The 21,226-nt window shown below is 37.1% G+C and overlaps 1 protein-coding gene across 1 annotated transcript in view; it reads right to left on the bottom strand.

Annotated features, from left to right (window-relative positions):
* Window positions 1-4,790: 4,790 nt before the first annotated feature.
* The window catches only part of LOC142158737 (leukocyte elastase inhibitor-like), a 29,190-nt gene continuing 12,754 nt past the window's right edge, over window positions 4,791-21,226 (bottom strand). Inside the window, exons 3-8 of the mRNA XM_075212976.1 lie at window positions 20,373-20,548; window positions 11,685-11,825; window positions 8,796-8,913; window positions 7,851-7,993; window positions 7,163-7,330; window positions 4,791-5,291 (exon numbers count right to left, since the gene is read on the bottom strand). Of these exons, the coding sequence (XP_075069077.1) occupies window positions 4,890-5,291; window positions 7,163-7,330; window positions 7,851-7,993; window positions 8,796-8,913; window positions 11,685-11,825; window positions 20,373-20,548 (1,148 nt within the window). The 3' untranslated portion in view covers window positions 4,791-4,889. The remainder of the gene's footprint in view (window positions 5,292-7,162; window positions 7,331-7,850; window positions 7,994-8,795; window positions 8,914-11,684; window positions 11,826-20,372; window positions 20,549-21,226) is intronic.

The following is a 21,226-nucleotide window of genomic DNA, read 5'->3' as shown; positions in this document are numbered from 1 at the left end:
ATAAAAAGAGAGAATAATTGATTGCATGAATGTTGCTTATTTATTAAAATAAGCCTAAACAAACATCAGTTGTCTTCAGCTGTCTCACAATTGTCTGCAGTCCACCAGCGAACAATCAATATTTTTCAATTCATTTCAAAGTAACTGCACCAGTATTTGAGAGGTCTCACCGTTGGTTAGTGTATTTACAAAGAAGGACTTCATCATAAACATCAAAGAAAATCTGAGAAAACGTTATTTAAAAAAGCACCAAACGGAAGAAGCATACAAGACTATTTGAGATATTTTTAATAACCCCTGGAGCCGTGTCAAGTCCATAATAAAGAAATGAAACAACTTTGAATTCATGTAGAACAGGCCTGAATTTGGCAACTCTGATAGAGTTAGTCTTCATTGCAGAGATGGGAGAAACAGTCAATGGGCCGTTAAGAACCTGGGCACTTAACAAATCTACTATTGTTGAAGACAACATGGAATTTCAATGACTGAGCCAGTGTTAATCTAGCTAGTTTTAATTTATTTGACATAATTCAGTAAATTTATCTAGAGACTGAATCAAACTCATTATTTAATCATACATTGCAGTTAAAGTGTTTTTATTATTGGATTAGGAGCATCACAGAAAAAGTATTAAACAAGTGTTCAAAAACAGAGTTAATATTAAAAAAGTGTTATGGAGGATTTCATGATCATAATGTACCTATATACATGAAGATTAAGGATTGAGTTAACATCCAGTGTGTCTAAGGAAATTCCAGTTGAAGCACATGCACCACCAAATAGCAGCCAAACTTGTTTGTTATCGGCGCAGTTAGGAAGTGAGCATTACAATAGAATATGAACTGTTGCTTTGTTTGGCAAGTGTTTTATCTAGTGTCTGTATATATTAGCATATAATATATATATATATATATATATTATATATACACACACACATACATACATACAGAACCTATATGTCACATATTAATAGTAAGTAATCAACCAGTTTGTGCCAATTGTGCTACACCATATTGTACAGAACATTTTTATGTTTTGCTATATACTATTTTATGAATATTTACCCAATTTACCCGTTCCACCTACCATATTATTACCCTTTGCAGGGCTTGCACCAGCCCTATGGTCACCATAAGCATTGTTACCCCTCCTGTCAGTGGAAGCAACCCCCACTTATGTTGCACCCCCAACCACGTGGCTTACTTTAGCAGACAGAAGCATCCTTCAGGCACTGGAAATGTAATACTGACAGAGAAGCAGCAACAAACAGCTCACATGTAAGTAGCTGCTGGCTGCTTCTCCTTCCTTTAAGGAGCTGGTTCTCCATGTGGGAGTGGTGCAGGAGCATGACAATGGATAATCAGTTGCCTAGGTTTGACTTATGGTTGCTCTGACCCTGTTCCTGAATTCTATACTAAATGTGCTATACTGACGTTTACCCATTTATTATATACACTATTTCTGTCCGCCAAGTCAGGCAGTGAATTTTGATGTGTTTTGCAGCAGAAACTGACACATTGAGACAGGCCACTGGAACTGGTACCTCAAGGCAGATGGCAGAGACTGGCACCTCTGGACATGCAGCCAAAACTGGCACCTCGAGAAAAGGCGGTTGGAACTGGCGCCTCTGGACAGGCAGCTGGAACTGGCACATCTGGACAGGAGGCTGGAACTGGCGCCTCAGGACAGGCGGCTGGAACTGGCGCCTCAGGACAGGCGGCTGGAACTGACGGACTGGGCCTCATCCCAGGGAGCAGCAAAGGCTGTAATGTGGGAACTGGAAGTGAAGCAAACAAATACAGAATGAGGAGGAAAATAAAATGAAGACGGTTCTGTAGGCTGTCATGGTCTGCAGAGAGGACAGTCTTATAAAAAGTGTATATTACTGGCACAGTAGAGACATAATTTATTAGTTCTTCTGTGCCACAACTCCTCTTCGGTCAGATGGGGGTGTGGACCACCTGTGAACCTGAAGTTTGTTACACCATAGTTCTTGGTAAACTGTAAATTTGTAGTATTACTATTAAGAGATGTTTGCACTGATTCAGCAGCATAGAAGGTTGGATGAGACAAATTAACTGCAAAAGAACTGGGATAGACAAAATCTGACAGTCTCTGGAGTGGGTCCATAAGTAAGGCCGAGAATTGAGCCAACTGAGAGCGTAGTAATATTATGTCTGTTTGTAGAGTCTGTAGCAAAGGTTGTTCAGTAATTTGTGAGGCAGACATGTTGCAAAAGGAAACAAATGAAAAACAATTGCAGAAAGAGTCCCAGGAGAAAGTCTGAAACAGGATCTTTCACACAACTCCAAAGCTGTCTTTTTGGCTGGTCATACTGTCATGCATCAAAGTCACAGCTATGGAGCCCGGGCTGTGATAGAGAATATAGGTGTTTATTCGTCAAAATACAGATAAATAGAACAAACCAAATAATGCTAAATCTGCACAGGAATATCAGAGAAGACTGGATACTGGTTGGAAGGAATACTGCGGATGCAGGAGAAATGGTTAGATGAAGAGAGATCCGGAGTAGTGATGTGACAACCGAGAGCACAGGAGAACCAGGACACAAACCAAAGGTGAAGACAACAAAACAACAATGACCAGCACAGGAGAGGGAGAGAGGCAGGTATAAGTAGGGAACACCCAAGTGCAGGAGATAAGTGACACAGGTTAACCCCTAGCAATAACAAAGGAAAAAGGCACAATAGCAGCACCTCTGGTGAACAGAGGTACTGCCAGATAAACATAATAAAATAAGTCCCAAGTCCAGAAGGCAGGCGCTGCCAATGCAAAGCAGCATACAATGCAGAAGGCTGCCAGCAGTTCCTGACAATCATCTTCTTTTCAGCTTTAATTTATTCACTGGCTGTGGGACTTTAACTTGTACAATTTGTTGTTGTTTCGTTGAATCCATCCTTCTTTCCACCCAGACAGCACTCTCTGTTCCACTGGCTGTCACACAACCCCGAATTATAATCGATCCATCTCTATGCTTAACTGTTGGCAAAGGTGCTTCTACCAAGCATTAATATGAGGAGGTACATTGTTAGTTAATTATTGTTTGTTTATTTATAATTAAGAATAAGATTGAGTTATTTTTAATCTGACATTATATTTGTGCCATTGTAAGAATTCCTGAGTAAACGTATTTTCATTCCATGATCTAAAAAAATTAAAACTGGAAAAACAAAAGTGTGAATGCTTTTTATAGCCACTGTCCAGTCCTGCACAATTTGTTAGTGTTATTTAACATGCAGTAATAATTATTAAAAGTACAGTCCTAAAACTTTATTTCTTCACTCAAGGTTACACTCCTTTCCTAGTGTCAAAATGTCAGCAAGGTTCATGGAAGTTGTCAATGCTCATTACAATTGTAAAATAAGCAAAGCTGAAAAGTTTCAAGAGTCACTACATTGTGAAAAACAGTTGACAAAAGACACTGCAATGTTATATTCACTGTAAGCCAGCTGGTATTGTGGTCAGATTTGATTATTTTCTGTGAGCTACAGAAAATGAAGCATAAAACAGCTGAAAAGAAGCGCTTAGCAGAATAAATGCAGTAGTGTGTAATGCTCAGCTGTTTATTTGTCTGCTATTGTGAGCTATGTAAGCCCCCACAAACTGCTGACCATTGGTAGTGCGTCAAAGAAGCCTTTGTTTTTATTAACACTGCCAAATATAACTGACTATGGCGTGTCTGTAGCTAAGCTGACAGCCTGAACTATGCTGGCTGGTTACTACTAAATTGCATTGTTTCAATTAACAATGTTAGAGTTCAAAGAAAAATAAATGTAATAACTATGCAATTATAATAGTTTTTGATTGTCAACATACTGTTGTAATTGAAGGAATAAAAAAACATTTCAGACCTGGTGCTATTCTTGTTATACACTATATATAGTATGCTGTCAGTTCCAGCTTAAGGGCCCATTAGGCTTGGAGCAGATAATGGTGACAGGTGTACTGTGCTCTGCATTTGATGACATTTGCTTGGGATGCCAATTACTGGCTTACTTAGTACATAGGTGTGAGGTAAGGCACAGTGTCTTTTGAACTGAGACACTGGCATCATCAGATGGTTCGTACATTATACCTATATATTAAAATGAGCTAGTAATCGCCGTCTCCTGCTCAATCTCACTTTGAGAGATTCACTGATCAATCTCTTCACCCATATCTCTACATGAGATCAATACACAATAGTATACCTCAAATGATAACATTTTGATTTGTATTATATATGTTTAAATATGCGATATATCAGATGATGAAATAGGCTTAAAACTATAGCAACTCAAGTCTATTTAATGAACAAAAAAGGTTTTCTTGGCTATCACACACAGTATTTCACCTCTCGAGACCATGCTTAGCGTCTATTTGTTTTACTTTTCTCTGATGACAGAAGCACTCCCACATACTTGAGTGTTGTATCCAGTTATTAGGTACCCTGGATGTGTCTTTGTGGTGGAACAGAGACCGAGTGCTATCAATAAGATAGAGGTTGCTGGGGGTGTTCATTTGACACCCTTGAATGGTAAAGATGCTCTCCTCCATGTTGTCGAGGCCATCAGAACCAATCACAGCATTGTCTGCGTGCCAGCTTGTCTGGGCTGCTTCTGTGTAATGTACTGTATCATTACCTCACATGTTTTTAATCATTTGCCTTTTAGATCAATTTACTAATGGTAAAAAGGTAACGATTACTATAGTTACATCAAACATCTATCAACATGTCTGATAATACATGATATATGACTTGGTTTTGTACAATGAACAAGAAACATTGCTTCAAGAACAGTGAGCACTTTATTTTAATGTTTACTTTTGATGTATGCCAGGACAAACATTAGCATACTTGGGTTGTTTTATCACTATTATTTACTCTTCTATGGGGAGGAAAATCTGCCAAAGAAAAGTATGGCATTTGTTTCATTGTGACGAATGAAGAAAAGAAAAGGATGGTCAGCTTTGAAATGCTCTTCCCGCAGCATACACATCATCGCAATGCCCGCAGTGGCAGCCGCTGCTTCTGTGCCTTCTTCATTCACCTCCACAAAAGACTTGTGGACGACTTCAGATAAGAAAAGATTTGGGGATTCTGACATTCCTGACAGGTCTGCATGAAACAAATCAAAGATATCCACCACTCCCAGAGCGGATAAGGCTGATTTAAGCTTATAGCTGTCTTCTAGTTTGAATTTGGGTAGGTGCACGTGAACATCAATTGGATGCATATTTTCTGATCGTGTCCATTCTTGAAGCTTTTTTAAGGTCAGTCCCTTTTCAAGCTGTGGGTATAAACAGAAGTAAATTAGAAAAGTGCTTATAATAGATGAGTAAATCCAAATGAAGTCAAATGAGTTAAAATGAGGTTGGTTAGTGCGAAAAATGTCATTTGCAATATTAGATGTTAAAAATCGATGGACAAGATTCTTCGGCACTCCGAAAACTATAGATGTGCCGGAGTGTACCATATATGTACCACCCATTTTATAGCTAAACTAGGGAGGTGTGGTGCAAATTGAGGCACACATCGATCGATAATACAAATAACAGACGCTAAGTTGCACCATTTGTCCTCAATTTTGCTCTATTCAAATATTTCAAGAATATATTTTAGGAATAACAGAAGACGTCACATGGAGCCTTTTATCAGTGTTAATAGAAGACAATGGTGGTCACTCATAATGGCCAAATGTAATGCAAAATGTGCACTGCCTTTTGATCTTGTGTGTCTGGTTTTTGCTCATTTATATATGAAATTCTGTGCTAAACTGCAAAGCTGCCATTGTTGCAATCACAAACAGGTGCAATGTGCAAAAGCAAATGGAGAGATCACAAATACATAAGTATTGTTTGCATGGTGACACCCTATTTTTATCCTTCTGTATTTTTCACTCTCATTTTCAACAGTTTAAGTACAGTGTGGCAACAGTTTAAGCTTAATGACATTAAACTTTCTTAAAGACTATGTTTGATATACTTCTAGACATCTATGGTAGGTGAGCATTGTATGCAGATATACGTGCCATACATGTCTGCCCCAACAGCTGCATTATATGTCAATTGTTCTGGCACAATTACTTTTTTGTGTAGGTAACACTGCTAACGTATACAGATGACATAGCGGTGAGGGTTAGGAAGTGTTTATGTCGGTGGCTTAGTGGTTAGCACTTCTGCCTTACAGCACTGGAGTTCAATTCCCAACCATGGCCTTATCTGTGAAGAGTTTGTATGTCCTCCCTGTGTTTGCGTGGGTTTCCACCAAATACTCTGGTTCCCTTCCACACTCCAAAAACATACTGATAGGTTAATTGGCTGCTAACAAATTGACCCATGTGTGTGTGTGTTAGGGAATTTAGACTAAGCCCCAATGGGGCAGGGACTGAGGCGAGTGGATTCTCTGTATAGCGCTGCGGAATTAGTGGTGCTATATAAATAAATGATGATGATGATGTCGTCCACATACCAGGTAAGCAGTAGATAGCTAGACATTTATTTGGTCGACATTAAGAAAGTCGACAACATAAGCTAGACAACTGAAATGTGGGCAGTATTAGATCGACAAGTGAAATGAAAACAGTATTATATGGTTAGTGTTAGGGATATTATTGTCGACCTAATAGTGTCTACATTCGAATTGTCGACCTAATAGTGTCTACATCATTATTGTCAATTTTCCAACCCAGTCTATATTATGGTGTCAACCATATAAATGTTGCTTATGTAACTGTCGTACATGTGTATCACACGCACATACAATGCTGTAACGCTCTCCCACTGAAGAGAGAAATGGCTCCACAATTTTGACATTTTCAGGTACCAAATGATACTCTCTATTGAAGAGTGTATTGAATTAACAGTGCAAATTAGGTAAGGATATATATTTGCACAATAACACATTTATTATCGTAGATTTAACACATAACATTTATTTGTAAAAAATAAAGCCCATGAAAGTGGAAAAGTGTTTTTTAGGGGATATTTATATATTTTCATAAAACAGTATCTGCCTTTCAGGTGGAATTATTGAATTAGAGGTTTTTTTATGCAAAATTACTTTCCTTTTGCATATGGTCACTTTTGATTTTGTGCAGCAAACCAACTGATAATAATGATCTGCATTCACAGGCAAACACTGGCTGTACAATAAATGTACCTTCTGTAACCCAGTAGTGTCATCCTCAATGTCGTCAGGTAACAGGATAATCATACTGAGTTCTTTTCCAACATACGGGAGCTCCAGAATACGACAGCTGACTTCTGGGACATAGTTGAAGGGAAACCTCTTCATTTGATACATCATTTTCACTGGCTTCTGATCATTCTGGGAAGAAAAAAAAATTGTTTTGATGTTATACATTGAAACAGCTGTGGCTGATGTATTTTGTGCTATAATTTTATTCTGCTCTGTTTTATAGTTACTGTGATAGTGAGTTCTACCCGAGATTAAGCAGGACATGGCCGTAGAGAAGTATTGGCACATTTCTATCAGTTTTGTGGAGGACATTTTTGCTAGACACAGATGCAAATTGAAATCCGAAGATAACACATTGGGGGAATTCAATTCTGCCGCGAGTAACGTTGCGCTATATCCATTACCGTTAATACAGTAATTTTAACCCTGATTTCTGCTTGCGGCTCCCTGAGCTGCAAGCAAAAACCAGCGTTAAAGATTACTGTATTAATGGTAATAATGCGCACTATTACCGTAATATCGGTAATAGTGCGCAGGCCGCATTACTTTCGGCAGTAAAGTGGCCAATTGAATTCTCCACCCATTGTTTCAGACACAGGGTTAAAAGGAACAACAAATCAGACGTGATGAAAATAAATTAGGGTGTTACCTTGTTTAATCTGAATGGCGCTTCTGTTGTATGTTCAATGTTGAATTTCTCAGCCCAGTCCCCCTTAAAATATATAGCATTCACTAGCACCAGTTTGGTATTTCCATCCACTGATCCCTCAGACAGTACTTCTGGGATTTTTCCTATAAATAAATTATGTTTTTAATATAGAATGGTTAACGGCAGTTTAGGTTACAACCTTGCAGTCCTACAGCAGCTCTTTACAACAATGCCAGATAGTATATATTATATATTCTTTATTTATTGTACAAACTTAGCAAATAAACAAATGTGTTATCACAAAATTGCTTACATTGTTTCATAAATAATGACAAAGCAATAAAACAAATAGTGCATTTTAAACAAGGGTATGTTAGTATGGGTGGGGGGGGGGGGGTTGAGGCGCAGGTGGGGAAGGATGAATAGGAAGACAGTTTATTATTTATTTTTTTCATTTTGCCCCAACCCAAAATAATGAGGGTTTACGCACAGTTTGGAAGACATATGCAGAGGACTACATATGCCCACACCAACAAAGGTGAAAAGTCTTAAGAAATTTACCAGTTAAATACAGTCTGCTAAAAGTTTACCAAATCAACGGTTAGATATAGGACAGGGGGTTATATTTTCCCTATTAGTTAGATACATGCTGCTAGGAAGTATATCTAACCAACATATATAGGTTAGAGGTTATATTTGCCTTATTTGGCACATTTAACAATAAGTATACCCATTGAAAAATTGCCTTACTTAACATATTTGGGTATCTGGATATTTTATCCTTCATTCAATGCAATAATTGAATTACTGACCTAACCTAACAAAAGACAATGTAAATGGCAGTAACGTATTCAACAAACATAAATGCAATTTCCTGGACTCTAGTAGCTGATGTTGCCATCTTTCTCATACAGCATTCTAAATAAAATGAAGTAAAATACTAACCTTTTGTTCGTTCTGAAACCCATGTATTGATTTTCTTTCTAGCAGCTTCACATGCAGACATGAAATCAACAGTGCCTAGTTTAGCATAGTATAAACCTTGGAGAGAAGATAAAAATTCCTGGCGAGAAATGATAATTAAAACAAGTTTTGTAATGAGAAGAGTGACTTACAATTAAACTTTGCATTTCTCTTAAGGGGAAATCATTTTGGAATAATTATATTTTAGCAAAAGCGAGGAAAGAGCTTAATGGATACAAAATTTTCTTCACATGCATTTCTGCAAAGCAAGTCTGCTTGTCATTCACTGTCTGCCTGTTGAAAGTCTGCCTGTCAGTCACTGTCTTCCTGTTGCAGGTCTGCTTGTTTAGAGTTACACCTTCTTCCTAATATGGCAACATAAGGCTTAGCAGTATACAGCCTATCATTATATTAATGACAAATAGTGGCTTTACTTCCCATTTACGTTTTCCATTTTTTGCAATTTCAATTCACTAACTTTAGGCTCTGACATTAACTAAATCTGCATTACCTTTATTATTCAATAATCCTCCAAAACATCAATTTCCTGTCTGTACTGCGTTCCCAAGGATTCACTTTCTGTCTGTGTGCTTACAGTCCTGCAGCATATATAGGGTTGAATGCATGAGAATATTTCCAAGACAAACCTGTTGTTTTTGCCACTGGAAACATTTAACTTGTTTTTTTATTCCTTCCATAAATGTGGCCAAATGTATGATGATCGTGCTGCTCAGTGTGAGAGCCAACAAGAGCATCATTCATTTGGCCACACACACACACGTGGCCAAATAAGTAAGAAGTTGCCATTCGGCATTTGTGCTGTGTGGCAGGATCACTTCTGGCTTCACTACAGCCTGTTATTGTGGCTGCAAGATGCCCGTTCACAAAGACCGATAGTACTCCTCTTTAGAATGCATTTTCCATCCTGATTCCATTGAATTCATTAGAATCATTATCTAACATCATGGTTGTTTTGAGGTCAATAGATTTTTGCTGCTTGCAAGTTCATATTAAAAGGTGGAAAATGGTCAGAGAGAATTGATTATTATTTTAGGCTTTACATGACAAAATTCCTCAATTTCATTAAGGGTGTGTAGACTTTGTATATCCACTGCATCTATCAGAGCATATCTTGTCTTTGAACACACCTTCAATTTATATTTTGACTATTAATCAATGTGGAATGCTTATTTCATGTGTAAGTTTTATGTTTGTCTATCTTCTTGGTGGGCATTGGTGGAAATAAATCAAACCAGATAAAACTTTGAAAATTGGACATATGTCTAGAGGTAAGCAAAAGCAGGACAGACCCCAGCTAAACTAGAGGAAGCTGCATGATAGCAACAAAACAAATTTGGGTAATCAACTAGTTTTAAAGATTCAAATTGAATTATCTGCAATTAATAGAACCCATTTCACAAAAATGACACCTGGTACACTGGACCAAGGAGTCACTCTGACACCAAGAAGCACTGGACTGGAAGCATGAGTACAACCCCTCCCCCAAACTGGACAAGGAAAGAAGCAGGAACCTATAATTTTATTTTCATTATTTCTTTATTTTTTTTTATTAATTTATTTACGTATTCTTTTTTTATACTTTGTTGCATAAGCCTATGCTGTTCTTTCTAGGGAAAAAAAACCCAATACTGATATACATGTGTGTTATAATACAGAAATTATATACATATTATTACCTTGTATAATAAATATAATACAATCTGATACTATACATAATTCCAGCATACAGAACAAAATGCGATACTGTGCAGAAAAAATTGTTTTAAAACCAATCTGGAACAGTAAGAGGATCACCAATATTCTGAAATGTGAGATTCTTGTACCCTCTTGCCCATTTAATCACAACAGCTGTAGCTCAAGTATCAGATGTGACTCAGCGTAGCCTTGTGGAGACTTTTCCTTCCCATCTATCAGTTGAATGGGCCAAGGTGAAAAGTTCAAACAACAGGTGGTGTGCAAAAGTAAGACCACTGCATCACCTAAAGTTCTAGAGTAACATCCCAAATATCAGGAATCCATGATGGTTTTCAACAGATTTGGGATTTTAATGTTTCGTGACTTGGCTTATAGAATGTCTTAATATAAAATCCTAAAAAAAAAAAAATCAACTTAGACAGTTTATTATAGATGGTTTCACTTTGCTACCATTTGACATCAGATTTGGTTTTAGTTTTGGTTTTAGAGGCTTATTTAAGAAACTCCTAATCCCCCAAAAACTGCAGTTTTCAGGGGACAACCGCAATATTAAGGATCCTAGCTATTTATAACTAGGGGATTGCAGCAAATATCTCCAATATCTGCTGTGGTCCCACTGTTATCGTATACAAAAATAGTCCCCATAGATTTTGATGGGGACTGCTATTTACCATAATTTACAAAATTCCAAAAATCAAAGATTTTCAGAACTTTTGCCCGATGGCTAACTCCATTTAAAGATAGCATTAAACACTGAAGCCTACGGGAGAGCACTGTAGTAGAGAGATCTTCGAATCACCGCATCTTACTGGCTCTCTCCTCCGGTTACTATCGCAAAGGTGACCACTTTGCAAAAGTGACCATAGAGGGGATAGGAGATTGAATGAACACAGTTTACCTAGACAGCCATTTATCGTGACTGCTTTTCCGATCCAACACTTTTCATAAATGGTTATGATCATTCATCTCTTATCATTGCGATAAGGAATGAAAATGGTCCTGTCAAAAATGTAACTATTGTTATATATGTCCCTGTTTTTTTAGTTTACATTCTGTCCTAATGCATTATATACCATGTTTTGCAAAAAAGATTCATTTGTTCACTGGGGGAAAAAAAACACAGAAAAAATAAAATAAATAATCACACTGACTTACATCAAGGAAATTGAATGTCTGTTCTCCAAACAACCGGTTAGCCAGATGAAGAGCATATGAGGAACCAGATTTCTTATTAATCTGAGCATTCAGAATTTGGAAGCTTAGATGAATTTCATCAACTCCTTCAAAATGCAAAGCCTGAATTTAGAAGGAAATAAATAATTGATAATTAAAACTACTTTTTTAATTATATTGTATTATGCAAGAAGTAAATAACCATTCCACTAACACTGATGTTTCATGGTAACATTCCAAAAATAAGTGGAGGTCGTTTATGAGGCACAAAACAGTGCAATGGCGCATAAGTTTGTGAGCAAGATGGGCACATTTGCAGGAGCAGACGTTTGCACGGTCATAGTGTAGTAGTTGGGTGAAGTGGAGATGTACCAACTAAAATATGAAGCAGGCCACCAGTCACCTTTTTGTGCGGAGCAGTCCAGAAACCAGATTTAATTTTGCAGAGAGATTATTGTAATAAGATAAGGGGGTGAAGAGGATGCAATTTCAAGGGAAGTTCCTTGCCTTGTGGAGGAGTGATGAGCCATTCACACTCTGCTCAGAACTCTTAGAGACCTGGTCTTGTCCTATATTTTTAATGGGACCCATTTAGCAGCTGAATGTGCACTCAGAGTAATGTAATAACACTCCACACACAAGAGTGCCACCTGTAATAGTCCCCATGCACTACATTGTTCAAAGAGATCCCATTTCACTTGCTAGCCATTCACAAGTGGCCAGCATAGGAAATGGGTTTTTTGGTCCCATTTTCACTACATCAAATTACGAGGGAAACAAAAATAGAACATGTTAAAAATGTAAAAGTAGTGAACAAGAATTTTGTTCAATTTATTCAACTAAAGTTTATTTTAATATCATGTCATTTTACTTTTGGTGTAACATGCAGGGAAAAAACTGGTGAGCAAAGTCAGCCCCTAAAGGCATCCCAGTCTTGCTCATAACCCTGCCCCCGTCATTCCAGTGCGATGGGAAAACCTCCAGCACTTTTCCAAACACAACTGGAGGGAGTTATTTTCTGGAATTGGGTGAATCAATCTGACCCATTTTACACTTCTATGCGGTTTTTGGTGAAAGAGCTCAGTGGTTAGTACTTCTGTCTCAGCGCTGGGGTCAAGAGTTCGATTCTCGAACAAGGCCTCATCTGTGTGGAGTTTGTATGTTCTCTCTGTGTTTGCGTGGGTTTCCTCCGGGTGCTCCGGTTTCCTCCCACACTCCAAAAACATACTAGTAGGTTAATTGGCTGCTGACAAAACTAACCCTAACCTGTGTTAAGGGATTTAGACTAAGCTCCAAAGGGGCAGGGACTGATGCGAATGACAAATACTCTGTAGAGTGCTGCAGAATTGGTGGCGCTATATAAATAAATGGCGATGATGAAAGAAACATTTCTAGACGTGGTTTTAATGTAATAGAAAGCTTCAGACAAACAAAAGTGACATTTGTAATTAAAAACAGTTCTAATCTTCCCTCCCTCATGATTTATTAAAGCCATAAAGTCTAGACCTGAAAGGGATGGTACAAACCTTAAATACAACTTCCAGGTCTATAGCTACTCCAAAGAACCTCCACTCAACGTAGATCCCACTTCATTTAATATTTGAATAGGGGAGTTATTTAAAACTATCCTTTTCTCATGCCAGCTCGTAAATTTAAAACCTAAGAAAATCTTTGATTTTAATTTACTAGGTAACGAGTCAAAGCTTTCCCATATTTCAAAAAAAAGAAAAAAAAAAGCTTACTCTATTCTCCTTATGCAAAGCGGTCTCAAGCCAATCCAGTCTAACTGCAAAAAACAATTTTGCTTGAAATAAATCTAAAGATGGCAGTTGTTCCTGTGTCCACATTTGCAAAACACTCTTTTGGGCAGCTGTCGAAATAATCAATAGCTTTCTGCTGCTTCTTGTTATATGAGAAGACCCCATCACAATTCCCAATACACCCCTTTCATGGGACAATGGAACATAATTCAAGACATGTGTAGATGCATATTGATAGACCTGTCACCAATAATGCCTAATGCCCTAAACCCATAGTGTAACATCGATACAGGGACAGATAGCCCCTATGAAAGATGTTATAGAACATTTCCCTATATGTGCTTGTGGGTAAGGTCTTAATAGAGAAAATTGTTTTAAAGATCATATGCAAAGTCACCTGAGGAAAAAGATCCACCCAATAAGACAGTCCCGAACAAGTTTTCATAAAATCAAAATTGTTTGTAAAAGTTTATAATGGACAGTAATGGCCCCTCGATCTAACAATGGCTTGGAAACTACTGTATCTAATTCATTAGTTCAATCTTGAGCTGAAAGATGTTTAATGACCATAGAGACAATGTTGAACCTGGTGTACTGCTAAAACATGAGAAGGCAAATCAAATTTCGTAATAATCTCAGCTACAGGAAGTAATTTTCTAGCTTGCTGGTCCACTAATGATCCAATATTAAAAATTCCCCTCTCCTGTTATGTATTAAATGGATATTCAGCTTTCCCCTCTTGAAAGTCCGGATTTTTATAAAATGGTAAATAAAGCGAATAAGTACAGTTACGATCATATTTTATTCGCGTTCCACACCATACTTTCCATGCCGTAAATAAGGGGTTGTCTATCCATTCCTCCAAAAGATATTGTCTAGATAAATGCAAAAAAGAGACCAAACTACAAGTAGACCCAAAGGAACTGTGAGCTTCCAAATTTACAAACATTTCAGGCATTAAGCCACTCACAAACATACCTAAGAATCCCAGCTTGATTATATATCTTTAGATTCAGTCAGAAAGTTAATTCCTCCTCTCGATATAGGCTGTTGCAACTTAAACAAGCCAATTCTAGACCTCTTAGCTTGTCAAATAAAGCGACGAAACTCCCCATTTATCAATTTTTCATCTGCGGCAGTTAATACCGCCAAAAATTGTAATGGATATAATAGCGCTCGAAAGATGGTCATTTCTTTCAAACTTGCTAGACCTAAATATGATAGGGGAAGACAACTCCATCTCCGAAGTTGGGCAATAACTTCTTTACGAATAGGACTAACATTCAAAGAGTAAAGTTTATTTTTAGGAAGTTAAAGCCCCAGATATGTAAGCGAGTGGGACGCCCATGTGAACCCAAAGGCTCTACCCCATCTAGTTTCATAGCTGACCCCAAAAACCTTTGTGCCACAGATATTTCCTTATTAACCGTAGATCCAGAAAACAACAACAAAAGATCGTTAGCAAAGACTACCACTTTTACTTTGTCTGCCCCCGGTAAAATACCATGAAAATCTGGCATCTCTATCAATATACAAAAGGATCCAAAGCCAAATTAAAAAGCAGGGGCGATAGTGGACATCCCTGCCGCGTTCCATGAGTCATAGCTATCGATTCACTATAGATATTTACAGATAGATAAGTGATTGGGTTATTGTATATGTATTTAACAAACTGAGCAAATTCCTCTCCAAACTTACGATACTCAAATATAAGTTGTAAATGCGTCAATGAGATGTTCTCAAAAGCTTTTTCCGCATCTATACTCAACAGCAGTCGCCTTAGTTATATGTGTAGATTTAGCAATCGCTGCAATGGCCGTCCATACCCCTCGCACAGAAAGAGGACCATGAGTAAAACCCACCTGATGAGAAGTAATCAAATTGGGAAGAATACTTTGTAACCTATTCGCAATTATTTTAACAAGAATTTTAAAATCCTGATTTAACAAAGTAATTGGGCAGTAAGAAGATATCTTTCAAGATCTATTTTTGGCTTAGAGATAAATATTGTATAGGCTTCAATAAGGCAGTGGAAGGGTCGTTGCTCAGCATGCAATCTGAGATACGTAGAGAGAAACGGCAATATATTGGAAAGTAGAGCTTTATAATATTCCCCAATTAGACCATCAGGTCCCTGTGGTTTATTAGAAAGCAAGGTCTTAACTAAATCAATTTCTCGTTCAGTAATCTCTGAATTTAAAACATTGCGTTGTAATTCAGTAAGTTTAGGCATTTTAGCAGACTGTAAAAGGGAATGATAAAGGGGTAGATTTTCTATATTTGCAGAATATAATTTTTCATAATATGATTGAAACTGGTGGACAATTTCGGAAGAGGACATATGTCTATGACCCCAAATCGGGTCCCTAATTGCCTCCACATTGTTTTTCCCGTTGAGCTTTAGTCATGTTCACTAACACCTTCTCTGCTTTATTACCCCACTTATATCTATTCCTGGAATAGTCTAATCTAGGCGTTGCATTAGAGGCCAGTAAGACTTCCAGACGCTGGCTTTCCTTCATATATAAATCAAAACAAGAAACTGATGGCGAGATTGTATAAGCATCAAATGCAGTTTTTACAGCTCCATACAGGAGATCATATTTAGTTTAAAATTCTCTTTTCTACTTTACCAACTACGCAATGATGTGGCCCCTTAATACAACCTTAGAGGTCTCCCAAAATAATACTGTATCTTCCCAATGGTCTAGGTTGTCATCTACAAATTTTAGCCATTTATGATTAAGATATTTTCTAAAATCATCTGACTGTGCCAGATACGCTGGAAACCTCCAAACCTGACGAGTGGCCGCATCAGAGCGTACCCTCAAAGTTATCAAAACCAGGGCATGATCCGAAATTAAAATACTTACAATTTGAGAATAACTTACTCTAGAAATCAACAAATTGGAGACCATCAGATAATACGTGAAAAAGTATGATGAACCCCAGACTGGAAAGTAAGTTTTTTCAGTAGGTTTATGAACCCTTCACGGATCAATAAACCCATGACTCATTGAAATGTTGAATATCCCATCCAGAACTGACATAAGAAACAGGAATAACTGATTTGTCTAATTGTGGATTATCTACCGTGTGAAAATCTTCTCCCACAAGAAGATTTGAAAGATCTCTTTGAAGCATAAGTCCAGACAATTTAGTATAAAAGCCTTGATTAGGCATATTTGGGGCATAAAAGTTCAACGTAAAGTGTTCCAATATATCTACCCTCAGTATCAATTAACACATCCTTAAGAGTGTAACGCAATCTATTATTCAAAAGTATCGCAACCACTCGCTTTTTAGTTAAAGGGTCTTAAATCCATGAGGGTTTTAAAGACATCCCCAGACAGTGCACGTCTAAAGATTTTTTCACTTCTCACCTTGAGGCCTACTCCTAATTAAAGGTAGCGCCTCCTGTGTTACAGAGTAGAGGTGCTGTTTGAGGTGCTCTAGGTGGACCATCAAGAAGCATCAGTGCAAAATCAAGGTGCTTTGCAGTGTGCATCTGGTGTGCTTAGTAAATTACCACCAGTATGCCAAAGACTTCCTAAGAGTGACATATATAAGGCTAATTCATTTGCATACAGTTATGTATCTATTTGTACTCAGTAAACAGACTGCATTTGGTTTAAAAAGCATTCACTAGAGCACTGCTGTTGAACGCAGTCATTACATTTGGCTTTATTTTTGGCGGACACAACAGTTGCTCAAACATATAAGTAACATTTATTTTAGATAATTAAAAACCATAGTGCTTTAAATGCAAATACAAAAATTACATCATTTTTAAAATTATGATGAGGGAGAAATAGGATACCAGACAGGGAAGAGGTGTTGTATTGAGTAGGTGCATGGTGGAGTGCTGTGAGAGGGGGATTAATGTGGAATAATATGGGGATGCTAATTCCTTTTTGTCGGACACTTATCAATCCAGCTTTCCTTTGTCTTTGCTAGCTTGTTTGTAACACTGACCTTGGCTTGTCCCTGACAACAATTTTTGCTGCCTACCATAAGCCTTGGCCTGTATCTAGACCAGTAATGCTTAAGTGTTATTGTAATATTGTTTTGCATCCCAAAAGAAGTGATTCTCAACAGAATATATTGCTTTTTAGTGGACCCCTAAATAGATTCTGCGATTTTAATTGGAGATGTCACCCAGATGTTGTGCACCTCTTATTCAGACTATGTTTCTCTCTGTCCTGTGTTTGTGCTGCCTTGTCCCAGCCCGCTGTTAGCTTCAGTCTAGTGTGTCTAACTTGGGAACTACAACTTGGCATGGGTAACTGGTGAACCATAGGATGCCCATTGGATTTCATTCTACAGGCCCACATCTCTCTGGTCATTGCATGACCATTGTACTGAAAAGAAAAAGGACAGATTTGAAAAGCATGTGCATTGTGTTTTTCAAATTAACCTCTGACTAGTGGGGATCTAAAGTCAAGCACCCAACTGAAGTGATGAAGAAATGTTTGAGAAAAGTAATTGAGCAAGGATGACCACAGAGACTACAATCATCATAGCTTTCTGGACTGTAAGAACAAAACTATTATAGAGTTGTTTAAAACGAAAATAAAAAAAGTGTTGTAGCAAAAAATAAGTAAAGAAATTCTGGGGTAAATATATTTTGGGATTGTAAAGTGTAATGGACTTATACGAGATCTGCTATATTAGACATATATGAATTTTCAGATTGAGGCAACAATAAACAGTTACTAAGTTTGCCAAATCAGACAGCAAACCACAAGGAGCCAGATCCACCCAAAAGAACATCGCAAACTAGAACTTATTTACACAGCAAATATCTCCTTGGTTGGTATTTTGTAAACTGTTCATGTGGGAGACACCAAAACAACTGTCAGTATATCAAGCAGTACTTCTTCACAAATCTTTCAATAAAAAAGTCATTGAAAGCAGAATCTTCACACCTGGAGGTAAATGTATCTAACCGTGATTTTTTTTCAGCGATTTAAAATTGCTGCAAATCGTTTGAGATCCAATCTACGGCGATTTGTGTAGATTTTAAAAATACCTATCCCATCTGTGGTTTAGTCAAACTCGCCAGAGACTTAACAGAAAAAAAAAAAAAGGGTTCTGTTTGAGCTATCTGGCCAATGTTAACATAACAGGAGATACAATACACATTTTAATTATGATGGTATTCATGATTTCTTGTTTAGAGGAGCAAAAAAATATTATAAATTATTAAAAAAATTATTATTATTACTGGGCCAAATTATTTTATGAATAAATTAGTGGGTCAAATTTCAATAATGATTATATGTAAGGGAATTTTTATATTATAGTGGCTTACTATGTCATTACCATTGGGCAATAATTATATTTTTCTGATGTGGCAACACTTAATATTTCCAGATGGGGACACCAATTACAGTACATCGTTGTGGCACTACAAGTGGCATCATACACTTGTGCTCACTGATCTATCAACTTGTACTTTCATACATTGGCAAGTTTAAGGTCGCTTAAGAAAAATCGCTGAAAATGCAAAATCACAGCTCGATACATTTACACCATGGTGTCTATTACATTTTTATATTATAGCTGTCAGGTCAAAGCAAGATCTTTGGACAATTACATTTCATCACAATTATCAGTTATTTTCCTAAGTACATTGTTTTATTATCTTATTTTTGTCTTCCGTGTTTGAACATTTATTCTAGTGTAAATAAAAAAGGGAGAGGTCCTACAGTTTAATGATGTGATTTCTGAGAGGGTGGAGAGTTTACTAAAGATTGCTGTCTGATAAGCATCACTGTCTATACCTTTAAAAGTATCCATCATCTAAACAGAGCCCCTGGGGCTGGGGAGTATAAGTTTGCGCCATTTGGGTATCTTGTTGCATTTGTTTAAAAACATTCAGTATGAGGTAACTGAAGATTTTTAGTTGTGCATCTCGCACCTCAATTTGTCTGGGATGTGCTAAAGATTAGGGTTTGCCCTTGAAGATCTTAGTCAACTGAATTGGTTGAAACAATGCATTAATCAATTTATCTTCAACCTAAAGCAACATTGTTAGCAGCAGAATACCTGTTTATGAATATCCAAAGTTCGCCAGGTACATGAGTAACTTTTACAACCAGCTTATCACTAAACATTGCTCTTGCAGTGGTTGTCATGGTGAGACTGATCATTAGTCATTCTCAGTGATAACAAACATATCACCTGTATGGTTTCAGTTAACACAGGTAAGTGACCTACAATGCCAATTTTATTAAGCAAGAAGACACATAGTACATATGTTTGCAATACTTATCATATTACGACAAACTGAACCTGTAATAATCCATTCAATGTATATGTAGAAACTTCTGATACAGAATACCACAAGCAGCCATTTTGCTTGTTTCAATACCTCACAAGAGGAATCTATAGCACTGAATGTAAAAAACAAAACAAATATCAGATATTTGAAATTGACTAATTTTATTTTGGATTGGATTATAATTCTTTTAAGTGGCTGTAAATTGCTTGACTTCTGTTTATTGCAAACAAGGACTAAAAGATGTTTGGACATTTGCCAAACAGCCTAATAAACATGGTCTGATTGTGTTTAATCCTAAAAAACACGTTGCTTATTATCACTGTAGTAAGAATATGTATGTATTATTGGTCTAAATCTAAATAAGTCAGTTCAGCAAAACATCTTACAAACCACCACACCAGAGAATATAAGAAAAATAATCTGTTCTTTTACAATGATACTAAAATACTATTTGTATTGTAATGGCAGCAAGGGAAACTAGGTAGTACATACCTATTGTTTTTGTGTTTAAAGAGATGAACTAGGCAGTTACTTATGCATATTATAGTATCCTAATTTGAGGGATATTATTAACATGTGGCAATCCTATTATTGCTTCTTTTAGGTTGACCAAATTTTACCCACCTTTGACAGTTGCTCAGCAGTTCTACCTTTAGCACCCATATAGATCATAGCCAATGCAGTTGAGATACTTTGAGGAGCGTAGAAAATATTTCCTGTAGTGTTGCTTTGACTTAAGGTCTTAAATAAATCAAGTGAGAAGTGAGTGCAAGCAGAACTTAGTTTCTCCATTTTAGTATCTGAAAAGAGAATATAAACATTTAGCACATATACATTATGTCCAGTATGATCAAGCAGTATCAATATCTTAGTGGGTCCATATTAAGCTATTCCAGATTGATACTGGAGTCTTCCCTTTGCAATAGTAAATACTTTCTCCTATTATTTACTTAGGGCATGTTCAAACATTCACACAAGCAAATGTAGTGCAGTCATTTGTAGTTGTAAGCAAAATAAAAAGCTTTGGAGACAGCCATATTGAGAGAGCATTCCAGAATAGAGGTGCAACACTGGAAAAGTCTTGAAAGAATAATGGATAAGGGGGAAAATTAGTGAAGAATTGTGAGTTCTAGGTTTTGATCATTGGAGGTTTATTTGGAGCCGTTTCAGTAAACTGTTTTTGGTAAAAAGCAGATTGTACGTGATTAAAGCAGAAGTGCCATGAAGTGTTGAAAATCTAGCATTAATAGTATGATAATGTAGGTATCTGATCCAGTGACTGAACAGTGAACTCCTAGCTCATAGGCAATAGTCATTGAGATCCTCCACAGAGTCTGTTGATTAGCTCTCTCTTTTTCTTAATGTTTCACTGAACCCAATTGTTATATCACTTGCTGCTTTCTCTTGAACAATCAAGGATGTGGTAAACATATATAAACTCCCCAGTTTCTCCCAGGACTTGCTTAGTTTGCTTGCAA

The sequence above is a fragment of the Mixophyes fleayi genome, chromosome 5, assembly GCF_038048845.1.
Source record: "Mixophyes fleayi isolate aMixFle1 chromosome 5, aMixFle1.hap1, whole genome shotgun sequence".
Lineage (NCBI taxonomy): Eukaryota > Metazoa > Chordata > Amphibia > Anura > Limnodynastidae > Mixophyes > Mixophyes fleayi.
Note: the sequence above shows the minus strand (reverse complement) of the source record. Positions and strands in the feature narration are given on the sequence as shown.